The sequence below is a fragment of the Mirounga angustirostris genome, unplaced genomic scaffold (assembly GCF_029215605.1).
Source record: "Mirounga angustirostris isolate CCGP_5_RB_7025 unplaced genomic scaffold, mMirAng1.0.hap1 SCAF_7, whole genome shotgun sequence".
NCBI lineage: Eukaryota > Metazoa > Chordata > Mammalia > Carnivora > Phocidae > Mirounga > Mirounga angustirostris.
Window position 1 is genome coordinate 113,787,251 of NW_026991715.1, and position 20,991 is coordinate 113,808,241.

At 47.4% G+C, this 20,991-nt stretch overlaps 1 protein-coding gene across 11 annotated transcripts in view; it reads right to left on the bottom strand.

Annotated features, from left to right (window-relative positions):
• ADRB2 (adrenoceptor beta 2) overlaps positions 1-17,849 on the bottom strand; it is a 114,587-nt gene extending 96,738 nt beyond the window's left edge. For 8 of the 11 annotated variants that reach the window (XR_010413268.1, XR_010413265.1, XR_010413264.1 and 5 more), the window contains exon 1: positions 16,464-17,849. Coding sequence is in view for 5 of the 11 variants with exons in the window: in XM_054504063.2 (XP_054360038.1) it covers positions 16,464-17,652 (1,189 nt within the window). In the remaining 6 variants the exon portion in view is untranslated. Of the gene's footprint in view, positions 1-1,690; positions 10,698-10,728; positions 14,890-16,463 lie in introns of those variants that run through there. The other 3 variants (XM_064596688.1, XM_064596687.1, XM_054504059.2) reach the window with 3 other exon arrangements.
• Between the last annotated feature and the right edge of the window lie 3,142 nt (positions 17,850-20,991).

Below are 20,991 nucleotides of genomic sequence, written 5' to 3' on the forward strand. Positions count from 1 at the left end.
CTTGCATGCACATCAGGGAGGACAGCCCTGGGGAGGTGCCATTACAGTTGAGACTGCCTCACACAGAGAAGCCTGAAGATCTGGCAGAAGAGCAGTCCTATCAGAGGGAATGGCAAAGATGCAGGGGCTGAACAGCGCCGAGACGCTGGGCCCAGGAAGATGCTTGGCTTTTTTGTAGTTGCAGTGGGGCCCCAGAAAAATGTCCACCTGGGGAATGATAACATCATATGCCCCTCAGAAGGATGACTCTGGCTGCAGAGTGGAGAGGGGCCCCTGGTAATAGAGGGAGAGTAGAGACAGGGAGACCTGTTAAGAGACGTATTTTCTTATAATTTGCCAATTCTGTGATATCTGTTTCTACAAGTGTGAAATGAGGCTGTTGGGCTAGGCCAGTGATTTCTAAGAGCACCTCCAGTAATTAAAAAAGAAAAACGTTATTATTTATTGTGTCTCTGTTTACCTTTTTGCAAAGTATGTAGGCCTCTTAAACACAGGGCCCAAGTCTTGTTCCCCCCTCTTTCTTTATTCCCAGTACACCGTCTTACACTTCTCAGGTCCCAGGGAAGGAGTGCAAGTCAGGGGGTGTATGGACGGATGAGTCATTAGTCCTCACGGTGAGTTTCTACTGTGCTTCTTGTGAACTCGCCTGCCCGCTGAGGTCTTTATCCTGAAGGTAATAGGGAGCCACTGAAGGTTGCTTCTGTGTTTTAGAAAGTTCTGTGTCTCGGGCAGTAATGAAGGGAAGTCTGGAGAGGACCCAGTGCAGAAGCAGAGAGACAGAGAGACACAGTGTTTTCCTAGAGAATGCCCCTGGGCTGTGATACTCGAGAGAGCCCATCTGTGAAACAAGGGGACACCTCATGGACACAAAACCACCTCCCTGGTGGTGGGGGTAAACACTGGGAGGTGAGAAAGTGTGAGATTCCACCTATTTATAACTGGGGGAAATGAGGCACAAAGAGACAAAGTGAGTCACGTGCCAAGGATTTCTGACTTCAGGGCCTCCCCTCGGCTAATGTGAAAACCAGACTCTACTTAGTGTGTCATCCAGGGGAGGGGAGGGGCTCTGCCTGTACCAGAATGGCAGGGAGTGTCGGGGTGGGCCGCGTGGGGAAGGAGGAGACAAGTATCCTGGGCAGAAACGGAGACCAATGCTCTGGGACCTTCCTGCGGACACTCATAATCCAAGAAATGCTAAAATCGGCTGTAGAGCTCATGTTATGAAACCAGAGCAGATCAAACAAAAGAAAGAAGCAAAACTTGAGTCATCGCGATGACAGTCCTTGCAGAGAGCATGCAAACCCAAGCGAAAATAGATCAGAGATGCTTTCCCAGGAGACCCAGAGCTTCAGACCAAACGTGTCACGTGGAAGATGGGGAGGCCAAGGTGGGGACGGGAGGGGGTGTCACACCCTGGAGATGGAGAGCAGGCTCCACCAGCGAGGTCGGGACTGGGACTCGAACCCAGCTCTCCCCATCCAGAGGTCACTCATTCACAACTAATTCTGGGTTTAACTCCTTATTTCCAGACTTACAGATGGGCACAAGAGCAGGGGGCAATTAAAGTGACTTCAAATCCTGTGGCCATGTACACACACACACACATGCACACGCGCGCGCGTACACATTGCTTTCGCTTGGCAAGGTCTTTCTTTCACCAAGTACCATGGACTATTACTTAACATATCTGCATCCATCGCCCTCCATTCAAAGGCACAGCTCATGGAACCTAGAGAAATCTTAGTCCAACCCCTTTATCTTACAGATGAGGACCGGAATCCAGCACGGAAGAAGAGGCAGAGTCACTTAAAGCAAGAACCGGGGCAACCTGCCCCCAAATCCAGTGCTCCTCCTAGTACTGGCCCAAGACATGCAGGAAGGAAAACTATGATCTTTAATACACATGCATTATTTTCTGTTCTCAAGTTCTCAAAAGAAAGGTGCTAGAGATTGGGACAATTTCCAGCTTATTGATTTCGCTAAGGCCTGAAGTCTTGGCACACTGATTGTTGCAATTCTACAGAAATCTTTTAACTTCTCTGAAAGTCTTTACTATGATGGTAATAATCACAGTCATCCATTAAATAAATATTGACTGAATGTCCACTTTGTACCGGCCGTCTTCTGGGTATTTGGAATGTACTTTTAATCTCTTTTCATTTCCATGAAACTATGATGCAGATATTTATCATTCTTGTTTTTTTTTTTTTCACGGAGGAAAATATAAGTTGGAGAGGCCAAGCAATTTTCACCAGGTCATAGACTCAGGAAGAGGCAGAGCTGGGATTTGAACCTCTATTGACTTACATTATGCAGAATGCTTCAGGTATGCGGTGGTCTGTACCACACTGTGGAGACCACCTGGGGGAGGCTCACAGTCCTGGGGGAGCAGGGAGCCAAGTTTCTCCACACCCCATCTTCTTTTGAGGTGCTAAGCTCAGATGTGAGCTCTCATTTACTCATAAGGTCCATAAGTCACTCACAGAGGCTCAGGGTAGGGTTCCAAAGAGCCAAGACCCAAGGTAGCTGGGCTAGGCTATGAAGAGGCCAAGATCAGAGCAAAGCTCATTAACTTGAGAGGACTAATATCCTTGAAAGATTTGGCCCAGAGATGTGAAGGGAACACAGTAAGAATATATCCAAGAGGGATAGACTCAGCACAGGACATAATTTTAAAATCTGTTTGCTGGTGGAGGCCCCTCTGTGTTTTATGTGAATATACCTTTCCTAGCAGACCCAGAGAATTTCCTGCACGAAACAAGAATTTCCTCTCGTGTCCCCAGTAGCATTTTGGTTTTGCTTTAACATCTTCAGATGGCGAGCTCATTACCTTTCAGACTATTATAATTGTTAAAAAGTTTTCGTCTTTACACTGGGCCAGAAATCTGTCTCCCAGATGTCCGTGCATTGGGCACAGCTTGGTCCTTTGGCTTACGAAGACTAAATCTGCTTCCTCCCTACCCAGCAGCATTCTGGATATTCGAAGAAAACTTTTATTTTTTATGCCAGTGTTCCCCAAAGTGTTCTGGGCAGAGTAGTTAAGTTTGCACAATGTTAATGGGTGTCCTCTATAAAACAAACAGACAAAAGACCACAAATAGCATTCTGTAGGCATGCTAAGTTAAACCAGGTCAACCAGGTCTGTTTCCCACAAGAGTGCTCAGAACATTTACCACGCTTCTGCATAGTGTGAACTCCAAAATGGGAAGGCTGGCCATGTAATGTTTCCCAAACTTTTGACCTTGAAAGCTTTTTTTTTCCTCCCAGTGTACCATTTGCTATTTTCCATATATACTATTAGAAAAAATTGTTTGGAAAATGCTTCCCTACAAAAATCTAGGTTCTTATTATCACTGTCTCCAAGCTAAAAAGTCAGGCTTCTCTAAAGATTCCTTTTGAAACACATTATTGAGATTTCCTCACTATCTTTGCTCTTGTTCTCTAGTGTAGGGCTGTCAGATGAAAATTCAGGAAGCCCAGTTAAATTTGAATTTCAGATAAACAATGAATTTTTTTTTTTGGTGTAAGTATGTTCCATGCAATATTTGGGACATATTTATATGAAAAAAGAATTTGTTGGTTATCCAAAATTAAAATATAACTGAATGTCCTAGGTTTTTATTTGCTAAATCTGGCAAGCATAGAAGGGCCCCAAATGTCCCCCTTCCCTTGAAAAAATGTGGCTTCAGAATTGCACACAATACTCCAGAGATGTACCAAGACTGAGACCATTGGTAACCTTGGAAGCCACTGTCAACTACACTTTTCCCTGAGATGTTTTTATTTTTATTTTTTTTAAAGATTTATTTATTTATTTGAGAGAGAGAGAGAGATCACGTGGGTGGAGGGGCAGAGGGAAAGAGAGTCCTAAGCAGACTCCGCCCTGAATGCAGAGCCTGATGCAGGGCTTGATCTCACCACCCTGAGATCACAACCTGAGCTTAAACCAAGAGTTGGACGTTTAACTGACTGTGCCACCCAGGCGCCCCTCCCTGAGGTGTTTTCAAAAGGAAGAAAGTAATATTTTTATAGATGATTAGGAGTCAGTCTGAGGTTGACATATACCTCAGCAAATTTCCTAGTCCTAGTGAAATCCTGACAACCAATTTAGTATATTTAAGTTTCTCTGGTGTTAGTATTGAGGAAAGTGATCCAAAAATGGTTTACAATTCCCTTTTCCTTGTCTGTCTTCTCCATTAGACTGTAAGAAACTAAAACACGGGGACCAACCATGTCTATCTTGGTCATAGTTCCATCCCTCGTAGCTAACACGGGTTCCGCCATTTCTAAGTGTTCAAACATCTTTTCAAGGAAGGAATGAATGAATCAAGCAATCAATCAAATGTTGTTTGGAGAGCTAAGTAAATCAGATAAGCTGACACTTGGAGGGGAAGTGATTGGCAATATGTCCTCCATCCCAAGTTTTCTCAGACCCATTAAATACTATTCACCTGTGCTGAAGGCAAACCTGTTGGAAGAGGTGTGTGCAAAACAAGAACATCTGATTGCTATGACTAAAATAAGATATTTTAGCCCAATACGAGCTGTTTTCAAGAAGTTGAAATACTTCCTGGAGCCTGTAATGTTTACCGAGGTGTGGAACTTGGCTTCTTTGAAGCAGGCTGGGCTGTGCCCAGTGGGCATGGGATTGGGGCAAATCACACCAGGTCTTCCCACAGAAGCATCCTGGTCCAAGAGGAATTGGGCAAAGCGAACAAGCATGGCCTCAGTGAGCCACGCGCTGCCCAGCTGGGTAGGTATGTGATCCCATGGCTCCCACTTGTTGAAAGTGCATCCGGTGACTGGCAGGAGGAAACCGAAAGGCCTGGAGCTTTTGCTCTAAGCCACAGTTGACAGAGATGAGCGCTGCCCTCTCCCAGCATGAGCTCACCCAAGCTTGGGGCTTGTCAATATTGAAAGCATCCTGGGGACTGTCTCGGGAGCAGGCAGTCACTTATTTGCAGCTTGGCAGCTGTGGCTTCCAGTGCCAGGGAGCGTTAGCACTGAATTTATAAGATAAAATGCAGCAGAAATCAGAGAAGTACGGTAAGAGGAGCCTGAGTCCTAGAAGGGTAGCTGAGCGCAGGAAAACTTGTGTTATTTCCTGACTGAGCATGAAGACCTAAATCCAAGTCCCAACCCTGCCATGTGGTAGCTCCATGCCCTTAAGCAAATCTTGTAACCTCAGTGTTTTTTGTTTTGTTTGTAAGATTTTATTTATTTGTTTATTTATTTATTTATTTGAGAGAGAGAGAGTGAGTGGGGGGGAGATGCAGAGGGAGAGGGACGAGCCAACTCCGACCGAGCTGAGCGCAGAGCCCGAAGCGGGGCTCAATCCCACGACCCTGAGATTATGACCTGAGCTGAAATCAAGAGTTTGGACGCTTAACTGATTGAGCCACCTGGGTGCCTCTAACCTTAGTCTTTTTATCTGTGAAAGGGGAACAAGCATGCTGCCCTCAGAGTTGTAAGGATTAGATAAGAGGGCAGATATAAAAGCCCTTTGTAAACCGCCAAGTGCTAGATCAATACGAGGGATTGTTACAACACAATATCGCCTTGAGCACCGAGCTATGGTCTGCAGCACTTGATGGATCTGATATGCTTGCTGCCAGGATAGCATAAAAGAGCACCCAGCTGGGAGAAAAGAAGGATGTTCCTTACACAGCCTGAAGCAAAATAAGAAGAGCTTCAAATTACATTATATAATTATTTTTAATTATAGAAGAAAACATTTCCAAGCACACATTGGAAAACATCAAATCTCAGTGGGTAGGAGTCTTTAAAGTATAAAAAAAAAAGTCACTCGGGAACGTCTTTATGGCCTTATGATGTCCGACTCTAGGTGAGCCTTGAATTCGGCATGAATGTTCCTATTGATCACCCTGGAGTCTGTCACTGGCTCTGGTTAAGGCCCTTATGGGCTTTGCTGGTAAACAGGAGCAAACACACACAAGTGTAGTTCCAGTTCATCGGACAGAATATAATGCAGTGTTGTGGCTAGGAAATTACTCGTTGCTTTCTCTGTTGAGAGATGTTAAACCCACCAGAGGAAAATTTGTCAATGAGCAAATCTGTGTGTACATGTGTTCACTGTGCCAAAGCAGTAAGGGATGCAGTGGGACATCTTGCCTTGGAAGGCTTTCCTGCCAGGCTTTGTTTCTTCCTCCACTGTCACATTTCATGCACTGGTTCCTTAGGGAAGGCACTACTTGTGGTCCGACCACAGTCACCACCAGGACCTGCAGACCTCTGATTTCCCATCGTTACATTTTCCTCGTGGTACTGCTGACTCTGGGCAAAGGGTGTTTGGGCTTGGAGCTGGGCAGAGGCTCTGCTTACAGCTCTGGGAGGGCACAAGGCAATCTTTATGCAACCCGACCTGCCCATCCTCCCCTCCTTGCCCAGGCCAAGAAGAGTCAATGATCATGTTCTGGAAGAAACCCCACCTTGTCATGTGTGCTCTGAGCCAAGAGGAGTGGGAGCGGAGCAGGAGGCCCAGGCAGGAGGCTAAGCCTAAAAGCCCAAAGCTCCAAAGTTAGAGGGTTTGGATCGGGTCTGATACACCACTAACCTAATCCCCACCCCAAGGACTGGCTTAGGCCTGATGATACCCAGCGAGGAGTATGTTCCCACACCTCCCAATGCCCGCTGGGTTATACCATGCACATAAATACATTAAGAGTGTGTTCAGAGAGGCAGTGTTTTTAAGTGAATATTTACATGTAAACGTGCGTTTCTAAGAAAACACACTCAAGCATCCCTGTGAACCCATGTGTGTGCCCTTATCTACGTTAGAGTGTCTTGTAGAGTAGATACAAATCTGATCTCTACTGTAAACTTATCAGTGATTTCTAAAAGCTTTTGGGATAAAGACCCAAATCTTTAGTGTGGCCTGAAAGTCCCTTCACGTGTGGCCCTGCTCTGCCTCTTTCGGGCTTACCCTGCACCCTGCTTTGCTCTCCCTCTCTGCACACCGACTAAACTGACCTCTGTTCAGTCTTCTTATGCACGAGGTTTCCTCTTTTTTTAAAGATCTTATTTATTTGACAGGGAGCACAAGCAGAGGGAGAGAGAGAGAGAAGCAGGCTCCCCGCCAAGCAAGGAGCCCGATGCGGGACTCGATCCCAGGACCCTGGGATCATGACCCGAGCAGAAGGCAGACACTTAACCGACTGAGCCACCCAGGCATCCCTGCATGAGGTTTCCTCTTACCACAGGACATTTGCACATGCTTTTCTACCTGAGTGGCCTGCTCTTCTCTCCTTTCTTTTTCAAGAAATTATCTAGCTTTCCTTCAGCTCCCAGCTGAAACCTCAGTTCTTTGGGGGAACCCTTACTGAGCTCTTAGAATTAGTCAGATTCCTCAAAACACCACCTATCTCCTCTATAGCACCGATCACAGTTACGATTTGGCATGCATTTTTTAAAAAGTTCTCTCTCTCATTACACACCAACTCAATAAGGGCAAAGATAAACTGTCTTTGTTCACTCACTGTTCTGCAACACCTAACAATTCCTGACACTCAATAGGAATTCAGTACATGGGCATTAAATCAAGGGGTCTGCACGTGGACCTGTGCCTACTTTGGTAGGAGTGGGCCCATGATTCCATGACGTGGCACGTTTGCTCATTGGGAGCACACAAAAGTGTACTTCGGAATCCCTGTGTGTGTTTTTCTCTAAGGTTTAGGTCTGAGTTTGTCTGTGTCCTATATGTGTGTACATATTCGGGGGGGGGGGGAACACAAAAGAACCTAGATGTGGCCATGCTGCTGGAAATGCGTGTGTGTGTGTATTTGTGTTGATATGGGCATAGACATCAATGTAAAAGTGTGTGTGTGTGTTTATTTGGATGTGTGGAGGTGTATGGGTGAATATGTATGAATATGTATGAATCATACTCTTCTCTGCAGCTGGGTGGGACCCCCGTCAGGTTTCTAAGTAGGAGGGTTTATGTACATTGGGCAAATAGATTCATACAGACTTTAGCATGATTTGGCTTAACCAAGGCATGGTGTCAGGGAGGAAGGAGCACTGGACTAGGAGCCTATCACTGCAACAGAATCCCTTTTCCTCCTGTGCTGCTACCTTCTGGTCCACTGCAGAGGGTTTGGGACTGGGCATTTTATGGTCAGCTGGAGTAATTCTTTATCACTTATAAATTGTTTTCATCTACATTGTTTTATTTGGTAACACAGGAAAATTAGGATTCTGTTTGATAGGATGATTTTTTTTTTTTGTGAATGTATGCAACTGTGCAGGATCATTTCTTTTGTATGCCTACATTTTGTGCTCTTTAGTGGGAAGGGCAGGGAAGGGAAGACAGTGCTAGTTTTAGGTCCTCTAATTGCCTCAGAGCACCTCAGAGCATCGCAGTCCTCTGGGGGATATTGTGGCAAAATACAGATTGCTGGCTTCCAACCACAGTCCTGTCAGATCAGAATCTCAGGGATGGGGGCCAGGAATGTGCATTTCCTCAGAAATTCCCCCAAATCATTTTTGGGACCCCCTGCAGTAAAATAAAATAGCTCCAAGAAACTCCTACCTAAACTGATATCACTTAGCCCTTCCATGATCCCATAGAAAAAGATTTCTAAGGCTGGCCACCTCAGGCCCTTGAGGTTCACCCTCATTCTGTGAAGCTGCGGAGGCCAGGTGATCATTTGGAATTACAGAGAGACACTGGGAAGTGAAACAGGAAAGAAGTCTGAATGTGGTGAGCAGAACAGACTTAGAATTGGCAATGTATCTCAGAGAACTGTGAGCACCTCTTAACCCAAACAAAACAATAAAAACCCACCCACAGATGGTCAGGCTTGTTTGCAGTACTTAGGAACACCTAATAAGATTTTCATAAAGAGGAACATTCGGCGGTAGAACAGAGACAATGGACCCAAAGAAGAAAACTCTCCAGACAAAGGCAGTTATGGTTGAAAAGAAAGCAAGAGATCCCTAGGACCCGAATTTTACTTTGTCATGAGTATGGCTGTTGTGATTTTAAAAACTGTTTTCTCTTCCTGGAGAAGTGGATATATTCAGAAACACCAGTCTTCCCCCTCTCAGCACTGGAACCTACTAATAGAACCAGCCAGGAGAGATGGTCCCCTCCTGGCCCCTGGTACCTTGTCACCAACCCCACCTCTTGGAGCCTGGGGTTTCTTAGTACACTTGGGAAGTAATGGGCTTGCTCAGCACCCATCCCGCCGGGATATTCTCTAATGTGAACTCTCAGATACTAACACAGACCTGGGCAGAGAGATGGGAAAAACACCCCAAAGCCAGATGTCAGGGGCTTCCTGCCATAACGGTCAGGATTTGACTCAGCGCAAACCAATGTGCTGGGACCAGGCGCCCATCTCTGCCTCCTGCCCAGCAGGGGAAGCCCGCAAACAGTGCCTGAATGATGGTGAAAGACGGGGGGCAATCTGGTTTCCTCGTTCATACTTCGCCACAGCCTACCCCCCACTGGCATGGGCTTGCCTCTCAGTCGTGAGGCTCAGAAATAAATCAGGCCTCAGGAAAAGAATCCCTGGAGAATGAAACAAAGTGCACCCAGTAAAAATGCCTTCTCATCGTCCTCTGCCCCCTTCTTTCTGACCTGACCCCCCCAAGAGAGAAAGACAGCATATCCTAGCAGTGAGGCACATGGGCTCTGGTTCAGAATACCTCCGTTTCAGTCCAGTGGGTCGTGTCATCTTTGGCAACTTAGTTAACCCCTTCGAGTCTCAGTTTCCTTATTTATAAAATGTGGACAAACACAATGGTACCCATTTGGTAGGGCTGGGGTGAGCACTAAATTAGATCGTGCACAAAAACTGCCAAGCACGATGCAGAGTTCATAGTAGCACTCTGGAGTTCTTGGCCATTATTCTCACGAGAGGTGCACCGTGGAATAGAAGTCTGCTGTTGTACTTTTCAAATAATAGGTTTTGGTCACTATATAACTTGAATAGATTTATTTTAACAGAAGTCAACTGGCTGGGCCGGAGGCATTTAACAATGCCCGAGGAGTTCAGTGGTCAGTTCCCTATGCTCTGTAAGCAGACTAGAGCCCATTTGCAGAAAGCATGCTTTCCAAGAGACAAGTATGGGAACATCTTTTTTGTCGACTAGCAAGGAAGTGGGGGACATTCTGTTTAATTGACAGAATTTATCTCTGTAAACTTACTCATCAAAATGTGATCCTTGGACCCCCGGTGTTAGAGAAATCTAGGGGAACTTGCTAGAATAGAGATTCTTAGGGCCCAGCTCAGACTTCGCAATCCAATGCTCCGGGAGTGATGATTCCTCTGTACCCTGAAAGTTTTAAAACTGTTGGACGCTGCATATTGCCAGGCCAGTTATGATATCTGGATTGTATTATACATAAAATATATTCAAGGAGGAATTTGTAAAATTATTATCAGTGGGTCCAAAGTTGTATTAATAATCTAATTCATTTTTATTTAAAAATGTATCTATACCCGTTGCATAGCCATGCTTAGGACAAAGACTGGAAGCATACACATCACGTTTAACAATGGCTATCTCTAGGGGCACCTGGGTGGCTCAGTCGTTGGGTGTCTGCCTTCGGCTCAGGTCATGATCCCATGGTCCTGGGATTGAGCCCTGCATTGGGCTCCCTGTTCCGCAGGAAGCCTGCTTCTCCCTCTACCACTTCCCCTGCTGTGTTCCTGCTCTCGCTGTCTCTCACTCTGTCAAATGAATAAATAAAATCTTAAAAAAAAAAAAAAGAGGTCCAAAAAAAATTTAAAAAAAAATGCCTATCTCTAGGTGGTAATGTTATGGGTGATTTATCTCATTTGGTGCTTTCCTCTATTTTTAAATGTTCTACAAAGAGCATCTATTACCTTTTTAATGAGAAGAAAATGTGCTTTTAAAATAAAAGTGTTGCAGCCAGATGTGCAGCTTTGAACATCCTGAAATCTTACAGAATTCTGGAAGAAGGAAACACAAGACTCATGGAAACCAAACTATCTCGTTCAAGAGGATGAAACCAGGTCTAGAGAATGAGAGTGACCTGGCCGCAGTGGCCCAGCTGGTTAGTGGCTGGTCTGTGAGAGACCCCAGGTCTCCAGCTCTCGCACCAGAGGGCTTTGAAGTGTTCCATGCTTTCCAGGGACCTGCCTCCCTTCCTTCCCGCCCTGTGAGGGTGACGGAAAAACCACAGGAAGTGCACTGATTCTGAGGGTGGAGAAGTATGTAATAGCCTTTGCAGAGAGGACTTTGCAGCTCTCATTATTCTCTCTCTGGGAGTTAGTAGGTCATTTGCAAAAGGCATGGGAAGAGCAGCTGATGAAAAGGTCTAATAGTTTGGAAAACTGCTTAACCTTATTTCTCTATTTCTGGATTTCCCCCAATGGCCAAGGACTGTTGAGATCCTGATTTCCCCCGGAGGTTTCCTGTTTAGGAATGCAGTGAAACCTCTGAAATCCAGAGGAATTGGGGAGAAGGCCAGCTGGAATTAGGGAACGGTCTGAATACTTTTTAAGAACATTCAGGTCTATTGTTTTCAAGGACATGGAGACACACATTTGGAAGGAGCTTAGTTCAGCCCCTGCTTAGGGCAGGAACCCTTTGTACTTCATCCCCACACAGAGCTTTATTTGGGCTTCTCTTGAATGCTTCCAGTGACAGGAGGCTCACTCTTCTGATAGATAACCTATTTCGATCTTAAAGTCCTTTTTTCACCTGGGCTGGGAATCTACCTTCCTCTAAGTTTCTGCTTACCTTCCGGTGTTCACATAAAATTGATGTGCTCCTTTTCCCCCCAGATGGTCCTTAAATATGTGAAGGCAGGTACCATGCATCAATAGGTCTTCACAACATTCTCCTCTGCCAGTTGACCACCCTCAGGATACTCAATCATTATTTATATGACAAATGTCATCAATTCTAGTTAGAATTACGAACTACTGGCTGTACTTAGCTTCTAAATTAATGGCTATATGAATTCATACCTGAGTGGAGCTTAGAGACCCCCTGCACTGGCCTCATGATTTTACAGATGAGCAAACTGAGGTCCACTGAGGAAAACGGCCTCACCCAACATGAGAGAGAGAGCGAGCCCGAGTGGAGACCTGAAACCTACCTGCCTGAATCCCAGGGCAGGCCTCTTTTTGCCTCACCCTGCCTCTTATTATTCAATAAGATACCAGTATTTCTCAAGCCCTTGAGAGTGCTTGGGAAGTTTGCTCTCTTAGGTATTTCAAAAATGCCTCCTTCCCATTGTATTTGCACACTGTCAGTGAAGGAGGGATTAGTGCAGGGCCGAATTTCGTGGACGTGATACTGTCCGTGAAAAGTCTCGTTCCAAGTGCGTTCACTGTCCTTGCTCTCCGCTGTCAGAAGACCATCTCCCTGGCCCTGGAAGGCGACTGCTCAAAATGAACAGCACCCCTGAGAGGGCCGCGTCGGCCTGCCACATTTCCCATCAGGTCCCAGCTGCCCGCTCCATTTCCGAGAACTTCCTAACTTCGGAACCAAAAATGAATGCGGGATGTAAGGCTGGCTGTGTTTCTGCTCCACCCCAGTGCTCCTTTTAAAGTTTCAGATCCTCTTTTCAGCATTGCCCGATTCTCAATGAAAAGACAAAGCAAAGGCTCGGAGAAACAAACTAGGCACTTGGGTGGTTGGTTTCCTGTCCCAGTCCCCGGCAGCCCTGCCGTCACATGCTTTGAAGGGCACATTCCTTCCTGCCCCAGCCCACAGCAACCTCCCTCTTCTCTCGGCGAGGTATTGCGTTTCAAGCTCTTACACTCTTTCTGGCATGGATTATGAGCTGCCTTGGGCTGCTTCTTGGTCTGCAGGGGTTTGGACTCACAGGGACCTGGGTTCCAGTCCTGACTCTGCAGCTCACCAGTTTGTGCAGCTTTGGAAAGTTACTTAATCTTTCTAAGCCTCTGTCGTCCCATTTGTTAGGAGAGGACAATTATCTTGCCTACATCATAAGGCTGTCCAGATGACGTAATGCCTAAAAAGGTGTCTAGCACCATCCCGATCATTTAGTAAGATTCCATAAAAGGGATCTGTTTAGTATTAGTCATCTTCTGCTATAGAAGGTAGAGACTGAAGCCTCCGCTCTTCTCACGCTGCTCACGGTAGGTGCTCCATAAATGCCCCTGACTGATTCTAGCCTGCGCTTCTTTTGGTAGTAGTTTCATCAGAACTATACTAAGTGTTGCGTGACACCAGGTCCTACTTCCAAGCCCCCTTTGCCCCAGCTTCCTTCCCCTCGTGGTGACCTCAGTGGGGAGGCCCACCCTGACCCGCCACTCGGTACGCCTGCCAGCTTGCATCTCAGGATAAGGTTCTCGTTTGACAGATTCTGGGAACTTGCCCTCCAGGCAAAGAAAACTTTATGATGATGCATCCAACACAAACCTTATGTAACCAACCTGTCAGCAAACGGAGGGACAGAGGGACACCGACAAATGCCTGCCCACCTCCCCCCATCCAAAGCGCAAAACAAAAGATGACAGAAAGCAAGGGATCGAGACCTGCCTAAAATGCCCGTTTGTCAAGACCCTTAAAACCGATCAAAGTTTTTATATTAAAAGAATTCCTAAAGGAATATGGCTAAACTCCCTTGTACCTGAATTTTAACTGAAATTACATCAGATGCTTCTCTAACCAAAAGAATATATATACAACATTTTTTTTAAAACAATGTTTATTGTCCACGGGACTTACAACGATGACAGAAAAGTTTACAACATTTTTTTTTCTACTTGAAATTTCTACCTGAAGTGGCTTGGAATTCCTGGTGGGCTAAGGAATCTTGTAGCTTCCCCCTAAATGCTGAGGATATCCTAGTAGACTCTTGTTGAGTAAAAGAACAATTCTTTCTCTTGCCTCTATTGCAGATTATTTGGTCATTGCCTGAATTTTGAGCTAAAGACCTGAGAGCAATAAAAACATCCACTGAAAGGAGTTTGTTATATGACAGCCCCAGGGAAAAGCTTCCACAATTGAGGGTGAGGACAGAAGTCAATGATCATGTGGTGGAGGGAACACAGCGGTTCCTGAACTAACAGCCAACAGTTGGCTTCTCCGGCTGTAGCCCCGTCTCTCACATCCTTGGCTTCTTACCTTGGGCAGGTCATTACCCCTCACAGATTTTTCATCTCCTTGGATGCCCAATGCTTTCTATGGGCTCTTGCAAGTCCAAGATCCGGTGAGGCTACCAGGAGGGTGAAGATTAGCTGGAGAAGTGGCCCACGCCTCTGGGTGGGGGGCCCAGAGCAGGTGGAGAATGTGAGAACGGGCAGGTAAGCCCTTGGAGAAAAAGCAAAAGTGCTGAAGGGCACCCACTTTCCCATTCGTCATGGCACGTTCCAGAAACTCGGGCACCTAGCTTTCTCCCGAGAGCTGAGTGTGCACCCGGACACCCATCACAGAGCTGACAGGAAGCAGAGGAAGCCAATGCTTTTCTGGTTGGGGACCTTGGCTGGGACAGAAGGGAAGAAAGAAGTGGAGTCAGCTTCAGGAGCGGGTGAAATGGCAATGAACCTGCAGGCTGATCCTCTCCAGGCTGGCATTGCCAAGGAGGACGGTCCACTCGGTCAAACCTGGGCCAAGCTCTGGCTCAGACACACGGGCAAAAATAGAAAGGGGGTGGGAGAAGAAATGTGTTTACTTTTGTGATTTTCCCTCCTGTGCCTCTTCACGGTATTTGAATCTCTCCACAAAAAAGCAGTAGGACTCCCAGGCCTGGCCTCCACGGATAAGCCCTACCAAACACTGCACGTCCCCCACCCCCAATACAGTCAGTGTCGGGGAGGCTGGAAGGTGAGTTCGGAAGGCAGCATGGGGGGTGGAGGGAAGAACGCTGGCCCGGGGTCTGTCACAAACTGGGCGACCCATGGAAAATCCCTCTCGGATGCTCTGCAAAATCAAGTGGTGGCATTAGACAGAATCTAAAAATCTAAACAGATTTCTATCTGTGGTTCTCAATCAGGGGTGACTTCACCCCTCGAGGAGTATTTGGCAAGGCCTGGAGACATTTTTGGTTGTCACAATTCAGAGGGCGCTCCTGGCATCTAATGGGTAGAGGCCAGGGATGCTGCTGAACATCTGACCACGCATAGGACGGCCCCCCACCACAGAGAATCATCTGGCCTGCAAGGTTAATAGTGCCGAGGCTGAGAAGTCTGGCTTTATACCCGAGTGAGGAGGGTTTATACCCTAGTGAGGAGGGTTTATACCCGAGTGAGGAGGGTCAAAGGGAGAGGGGGAAAGAGACAGAAGTAAAGAAGGAGGAGGGGCTGCAGTCCTGTTCCGAGCTCATGAGGTATTCATTGGATAAGTGTTTTCCAGCTTTCTCCCTATGACCAGTGCCCTTTTCAGTTTCCCTTGGAATTCCAGGGCTGTGTTTTAGTGGCTTGCTCATAAGAGCTTCTTCCTTATCTTTAAAATACCAAACCCTGACGCAGTGCATAGATCTCCACTATAAGATGCAGCCAATATATAACAAAAGCAGCTATTAAACAAGTAGGACTGGAAGGTGGGCGGCAGGGGCGCACAGAGGGACAAAACAGATGCCCATAAGTCCGCTTCTATGAGTCAGTGTTTCTGCTGTAACAACACAGAATCATCACCATAGGACCAGCGAGACCAGCTATGCTGACGGCAGGCAGAACTGCTCTGAGGCACTGGCATTAGGAGAGATACAGGTTTGCGGCGGCAGATTCAAAGGCAAAGGAAAGGGTTAAGCAATCAGTGCATGCCATTCCTGTATCATTCCATATTAAGTCCCTGGGCAGTTATTACAAATAGTTACCTGTGGTTTCCAGTGGGGGAGGCGACCACACTCCAGTCAAGGGGTTTTGGAGAAACAGGTGCAATGAAGTCATGGTCAAACACTTTATTTACTGTAAACTTTAGACTTTGCTCAGGAACACAACTGAAGCTGCCCCTCAAGTCCCTGCCTACAACACCCTGTTTGAGCAAATAAGAGGAGCGGGGAGAGTCCGTGTTCACAGCTGAAAGGTCCGAGATACTCAAGGTCCTCCAGTGCAAGGGTGCAGGAAGGAAAGACTCCTTCACATACAAATTACCAGCAGCAATATATATTACCCCTAATACTTGACCAATGAGGTAGATCCACGGGAAAAGTCATCAAAACATAGCAGCCCCAGGTCCTCTGGGACTGAAGCCTTTCAGACACAACCTGACACGTTCCATGCAAAAAAGGGAACCGAACTGTACAAGAAACAATCACTCGAATATGCTTTCTCTTTTTTACAGCTTAAAAAAATTAAAAAAAGGCAGAAGGCTGTCCTTCCTCCTGCACATCTCTATACAATTTTATTCTAAATGTATTACACTCAAGTTAAATAGTCTGTTTAGTGTTTTGTTGGGGGGGGGTTCATAAAAAGTAGAAAAACTGTATTAGAGCAGTGAGTCGTTTGTACTACAATTCCTCCCTTGTGAATCAATGCTATCGTTAGGCACAGTACCTTGATGGTTCAAAAGGTCTTCCGTGCCTGGGGGGTCCTCACACAACAGTTCGCTGTCTTTCTCCTGCCCCAGGTGACATCCACTGTGCTCCCCAGCATAGTCGGTTCTGCTGCTACTGTTGTTGGAGTAGCCATTCCCACAGGCCTTCAGAGAAGACCTGCGCAGGCACAGAAGCTCCTGGAAGGCAATCCTGAAGTCTGGGCTCCGGCAATAGATGAGGGGATTGAAAGCAGAGTTGACATAGCCCACCCAATTTAGAAGGATGTAAACTTCCTTGGGGATGAGGTTATCCTGGATCACGTGCACTATGTTGACGATGAAGAAGGGCAGCCAGCACAGGGTGAAAGTGCCCATGATAATGCCCAGAGTTTTGAGGGCTTTGTGTTCCTTCAGGCAGAACTTGGAGGCCCTGCGATGTCCATGCCCGCTCCGCCCATCGTGCTCCACTTGGCTGAGGTTTTGGGCATGGAAGCGGCCCTCAGATTTGTCAATCTTCTGGAGCTGCCTTTGGGCCACCTGGAAGACCCGGGAGTAGACGAAGACCATGACCACCAGAGGAAAGTAGAAGGACACGATGGAGGAGGCAATGGCATAAGCTTGGTTCGTGAAGAAGTCACAGCAGGTCTCCTTGGCATAGCAGTTGATGGCTTCCTGGTGGGTGGCCCGGTACCAGTGCATCTGGATGGGCAAGAAGGAGGTAAGGCCTGACACGACCCACACCATCAAAATGACCACCCGGGCCTTATTCTTGGTCAGCAGGCTCTGGTACTTGAAGGGTGATGTGATAGCAAAGTAGCGATCCACTGCGATCACGCACAGGGTCTCGATGCTGGCCGTGACGCACAACACGTCAATGGAAGTCCAAAACTCACACCAGAAGTTGCCAAAAGTCCACATTTTCATGAGGATGTGGCTGGCCCCAAAGGGCACCACCGCCAGGCCCATGACCAGGTCAGCACAGGCCAGGGAGGTGATGAAGTAGTTGGTGACCGTCTGCAGACGCTCGAACCTGGCGATGGCTGTGATGACCAGCACGTTTCCGAACACGATGGCCAGGACGATGAGCGACATGACGATGCCCATGCCCACCACCCACGCCTCGTTCCGTTCCTGCGTGCCATCTTGGTCCGGCGCGTGGCTTCCGTTGGGCGCCAGCAAGAAGACGCTGCGGTTCCCGGGCTGCCCCATGGCGCGCAGGCTGGCAGGTGAGCGCACTGGCTGCCGGCGCACCCGCCGCGCCTCAGCGGGCGGACCTCCCGCGCGGCGCCGCGGGCAGCGAGCGGACGCCGGGAAGCCTCATTCAGCGGCCGGGGGGTGGCTGTGCTGGGGGCGCGTCCTGCGCTCAGCTTGCGGGGTGCTCCGGGCTCCCCGTGCGCGTTGGACCCGGCCGGCGCGCTGGAGGAGCCGCCCCGGAGTGCGCGCTGCCCGTTATGTGCACAGGACTTTAGGGAACTGCCCTCCCCGTGACGTACGGCAACTTTCGGCCAATGGCGGGCGGGCAGTCCCGAAAGGGCGAGGTCCCCTCCCCTCCCCGCCCTCCCCTCCCCTCTCCCGCCCCCTCCCGGGGCTGGCCCGGGCGGGGCCCGGCTGCTCCCGGGTGGCGGGCGGGCCACCTCTCCCTGCCGGGCTTCCCGGCTGGCCCCGAGGCCTGCGGCTGGGGCCGGCGCGCTCACCGGCCGACCGGGAGCCTTGGGCTCTTCTGGGGGCTGCTACCTGTCCGGCCTGGGCGCCTGGGCGGCCGCTCCCCAGCATTCGGAAACAGAGACGACGGTGCCCACCCAGACACGCACGGACAGGCACACAGGCACCCCGACAGACATGCTGAGACTTATACAGAACCACAGCCACCGACACGGAGACACACCCGTCCGGCGCACCCACAAGCACACTCGCGTGAGCGCGCACACAGAAGCCCACAGCACAAAGTCACCCCTGTCCAACAGAGACGGGGCCAAGAAACAAACACAGAAGCACCCAGAAGCCCAGAGGCACGGGCACACACACAGAGAGAAGTAAACAACACACAAACGCTCGCTTGGGGGGCAGGCAGAGCGCCACAGATTCGGACGTCCCCGTCCAGGTACTCCAAACCCCCTCACTTGTGCATACGACCCCCCAAACTCCCCCTCCCCCCGCAACACACACACGCACACAGGGCACATTCCCTTTCAAACATTTGGCAGGACCACAGGAGGCGACTTCAACAGCTGCCCGATTTCCTCAGCACGCTCACTGTCAAGTACTTTTGGTGCCCTCCTTGGGAATTTGCAGGCATTGAGACATACAATTTCACCCCTTGGTTTTCATTCGGAGCTGGAGCTGGGGTACGCATGTATGCATTTGAGGACAGAAGGAGAAGGTTGTGCGCTTAAATGTGTAATTCTTGGGAGTGGGGCATCACTCCCTGGTTATCTGTGGGAATGAAGATGAGTTGAAAATGGAATAATTTTCCTTTTAACCTCATCTTCTTCAGCAAGCCCACTGCAGCTAGAAAAATCCTTTCATCTGCCATGCAGTTTGTTGATCTGTTGGGGCGAGCCATATGAAATTGCCACTCTTCTGTGGTTTCTGACTTTAAAAGTGTCCATTTCATATGGCTCAGACTATTAGGATGTGTTAACATTAAGAAAGTTTTGAAACACAGGAAAGAAGATAATTTCTCCTTTAAAAAAAAAAAGTCAGACCAAACCTTCAGACTAGGGTCTTTGTCGGGGAAATATTATCCTTTGCATCTGGGGTATGACTTTACTGTTAAAAAGAAATTAATTTTCAGGGTTTGATTTCACAAGTATTAGTAGCTTCTTTGAAAGACTGAAAGCATTTCATGCAGTGTAACCAAACATACTTTGTAGATTACATAATAACATAACAATGGCTAACATTTAGGGAACATTCTGCTATGTACTTTTCATGCATTATTCCATTTAATCCTTCCCACAGTCCCATGGTGGGGGGAGTACTATTTTTAGCTTAATTCACAAATGGGGCTCAAAGAGGAAAATAGCTTGCCCAAGGGCACAGGGCCAGGCAGTGCCAGAAGCAGGAGATGAACCCAGGTCTTCTTGACTCTAAAACTCATCTTTTTGAGGTACACTATCATCACATGCAGAGGGGAATGGAGGCTAGACAAGAGACTACAACCAGAATTGGAATACTCGGGTTCCAGACCCCCTGTCATAGCACTTTCTAGCTTACCTTCCTTAGGCACATCAAAAAGATGGAGCCTAATTTCTTCCATCTCTAAGTGGAGAATAAAGTCACTTCTGTTGGGTGGAGTGAGAATGGAATATATGATAATAAATGTGAAAGTACTTTTGCACATATATATGCCACACAAACATGGGTTATAAATGAAATGTATATAAATCACTTAGTAGTTTAGAACGTGTTTTTCGTCTTCTCTAATAGAACAATCAAATACTTTAGGACAAAAGTAACTTGGGTGTTTACTGTAGAAGTAAAGCTCAGAAACAAAATTTAACCTGCATGCTCCCTTTAACTTCCTTTACCAGCCAGAGATTGTTTTCACAGGACAGATGCCTTAAAAAGCAAATATTTCCCATCAAAGGCGCAAATATTAATTAAAGATCAATTATGTTCCTATGGTTTTCAAAATATACCCACCCCATATTTGTGTTTTCCAAAATTGGCTCTGGAATGATGCATTTTAGGAAGAAGCAGTGTCTGTTATGCAACACAGTTTCTTTAAATATACATCTAGCCCAAATTGTGGAACTAAGCCATTTAAAACCTCCTTCCTGTTTGCGAAGCTATGGAATAAATAAGCATATTGTTTAACCTTCCCATAAAGACAACAACAAAAAGAACAAAGAAAGCCCTTTCAAGACAAACACTAATTGATCATTTAGATATACATATAAGTCATCTAAAAGTTTAACTTTGACTATTTTGGGAAACACCTTTTCAAAAACCCACAAACACTAAATCAAGAAGGGAAGACGGCTTATGTCAACGAGGAGGTTCCAGGTTCTTACCCATCAGCTTTCCCAAATGGACAATCTCTCCCTCTCTCCCCCCACCCCTTCTCGCCTTTTCTTTCTCTCTCCCTCCCTCTCTCCCTCCCTCCCTCTCCCTCTCCTTCTCTCTGCTGCATCACCAAGCTGATAGGAATTTCAAGATGCTGTCTTCACACCAAGAGTCTTCTCCTGACCTCCTCTTAGAGTTACAGGAGTGGAGAGAGTTAGAATGGGACAGAGTTTAATAGATCATTCCGTTCATTTCCCCCCACCCCTCCAGTTTGCAAATGAGGAAACTAAAGTGCAGAAGTAAGAAGTGTCTAGTCGAAGGTGGCAGGCAAGATAAAGGGTCCAGGCCTGCTCTTCACCCAACGCTGTCACTTCATTTCCCAGCAGAGTACTTTGGCCCTGCTCACTAGGCTTGCAGCCTTAGCGACTTAGTGCTTCAGCTGAACTGGGAAGTTCTTAGACTACATGCACCTTTATCTGATGTAAGAAAAAGCAGGCTCTTTTACGGTAATTGATAGTGTCTAATTACATATTTTGTCAA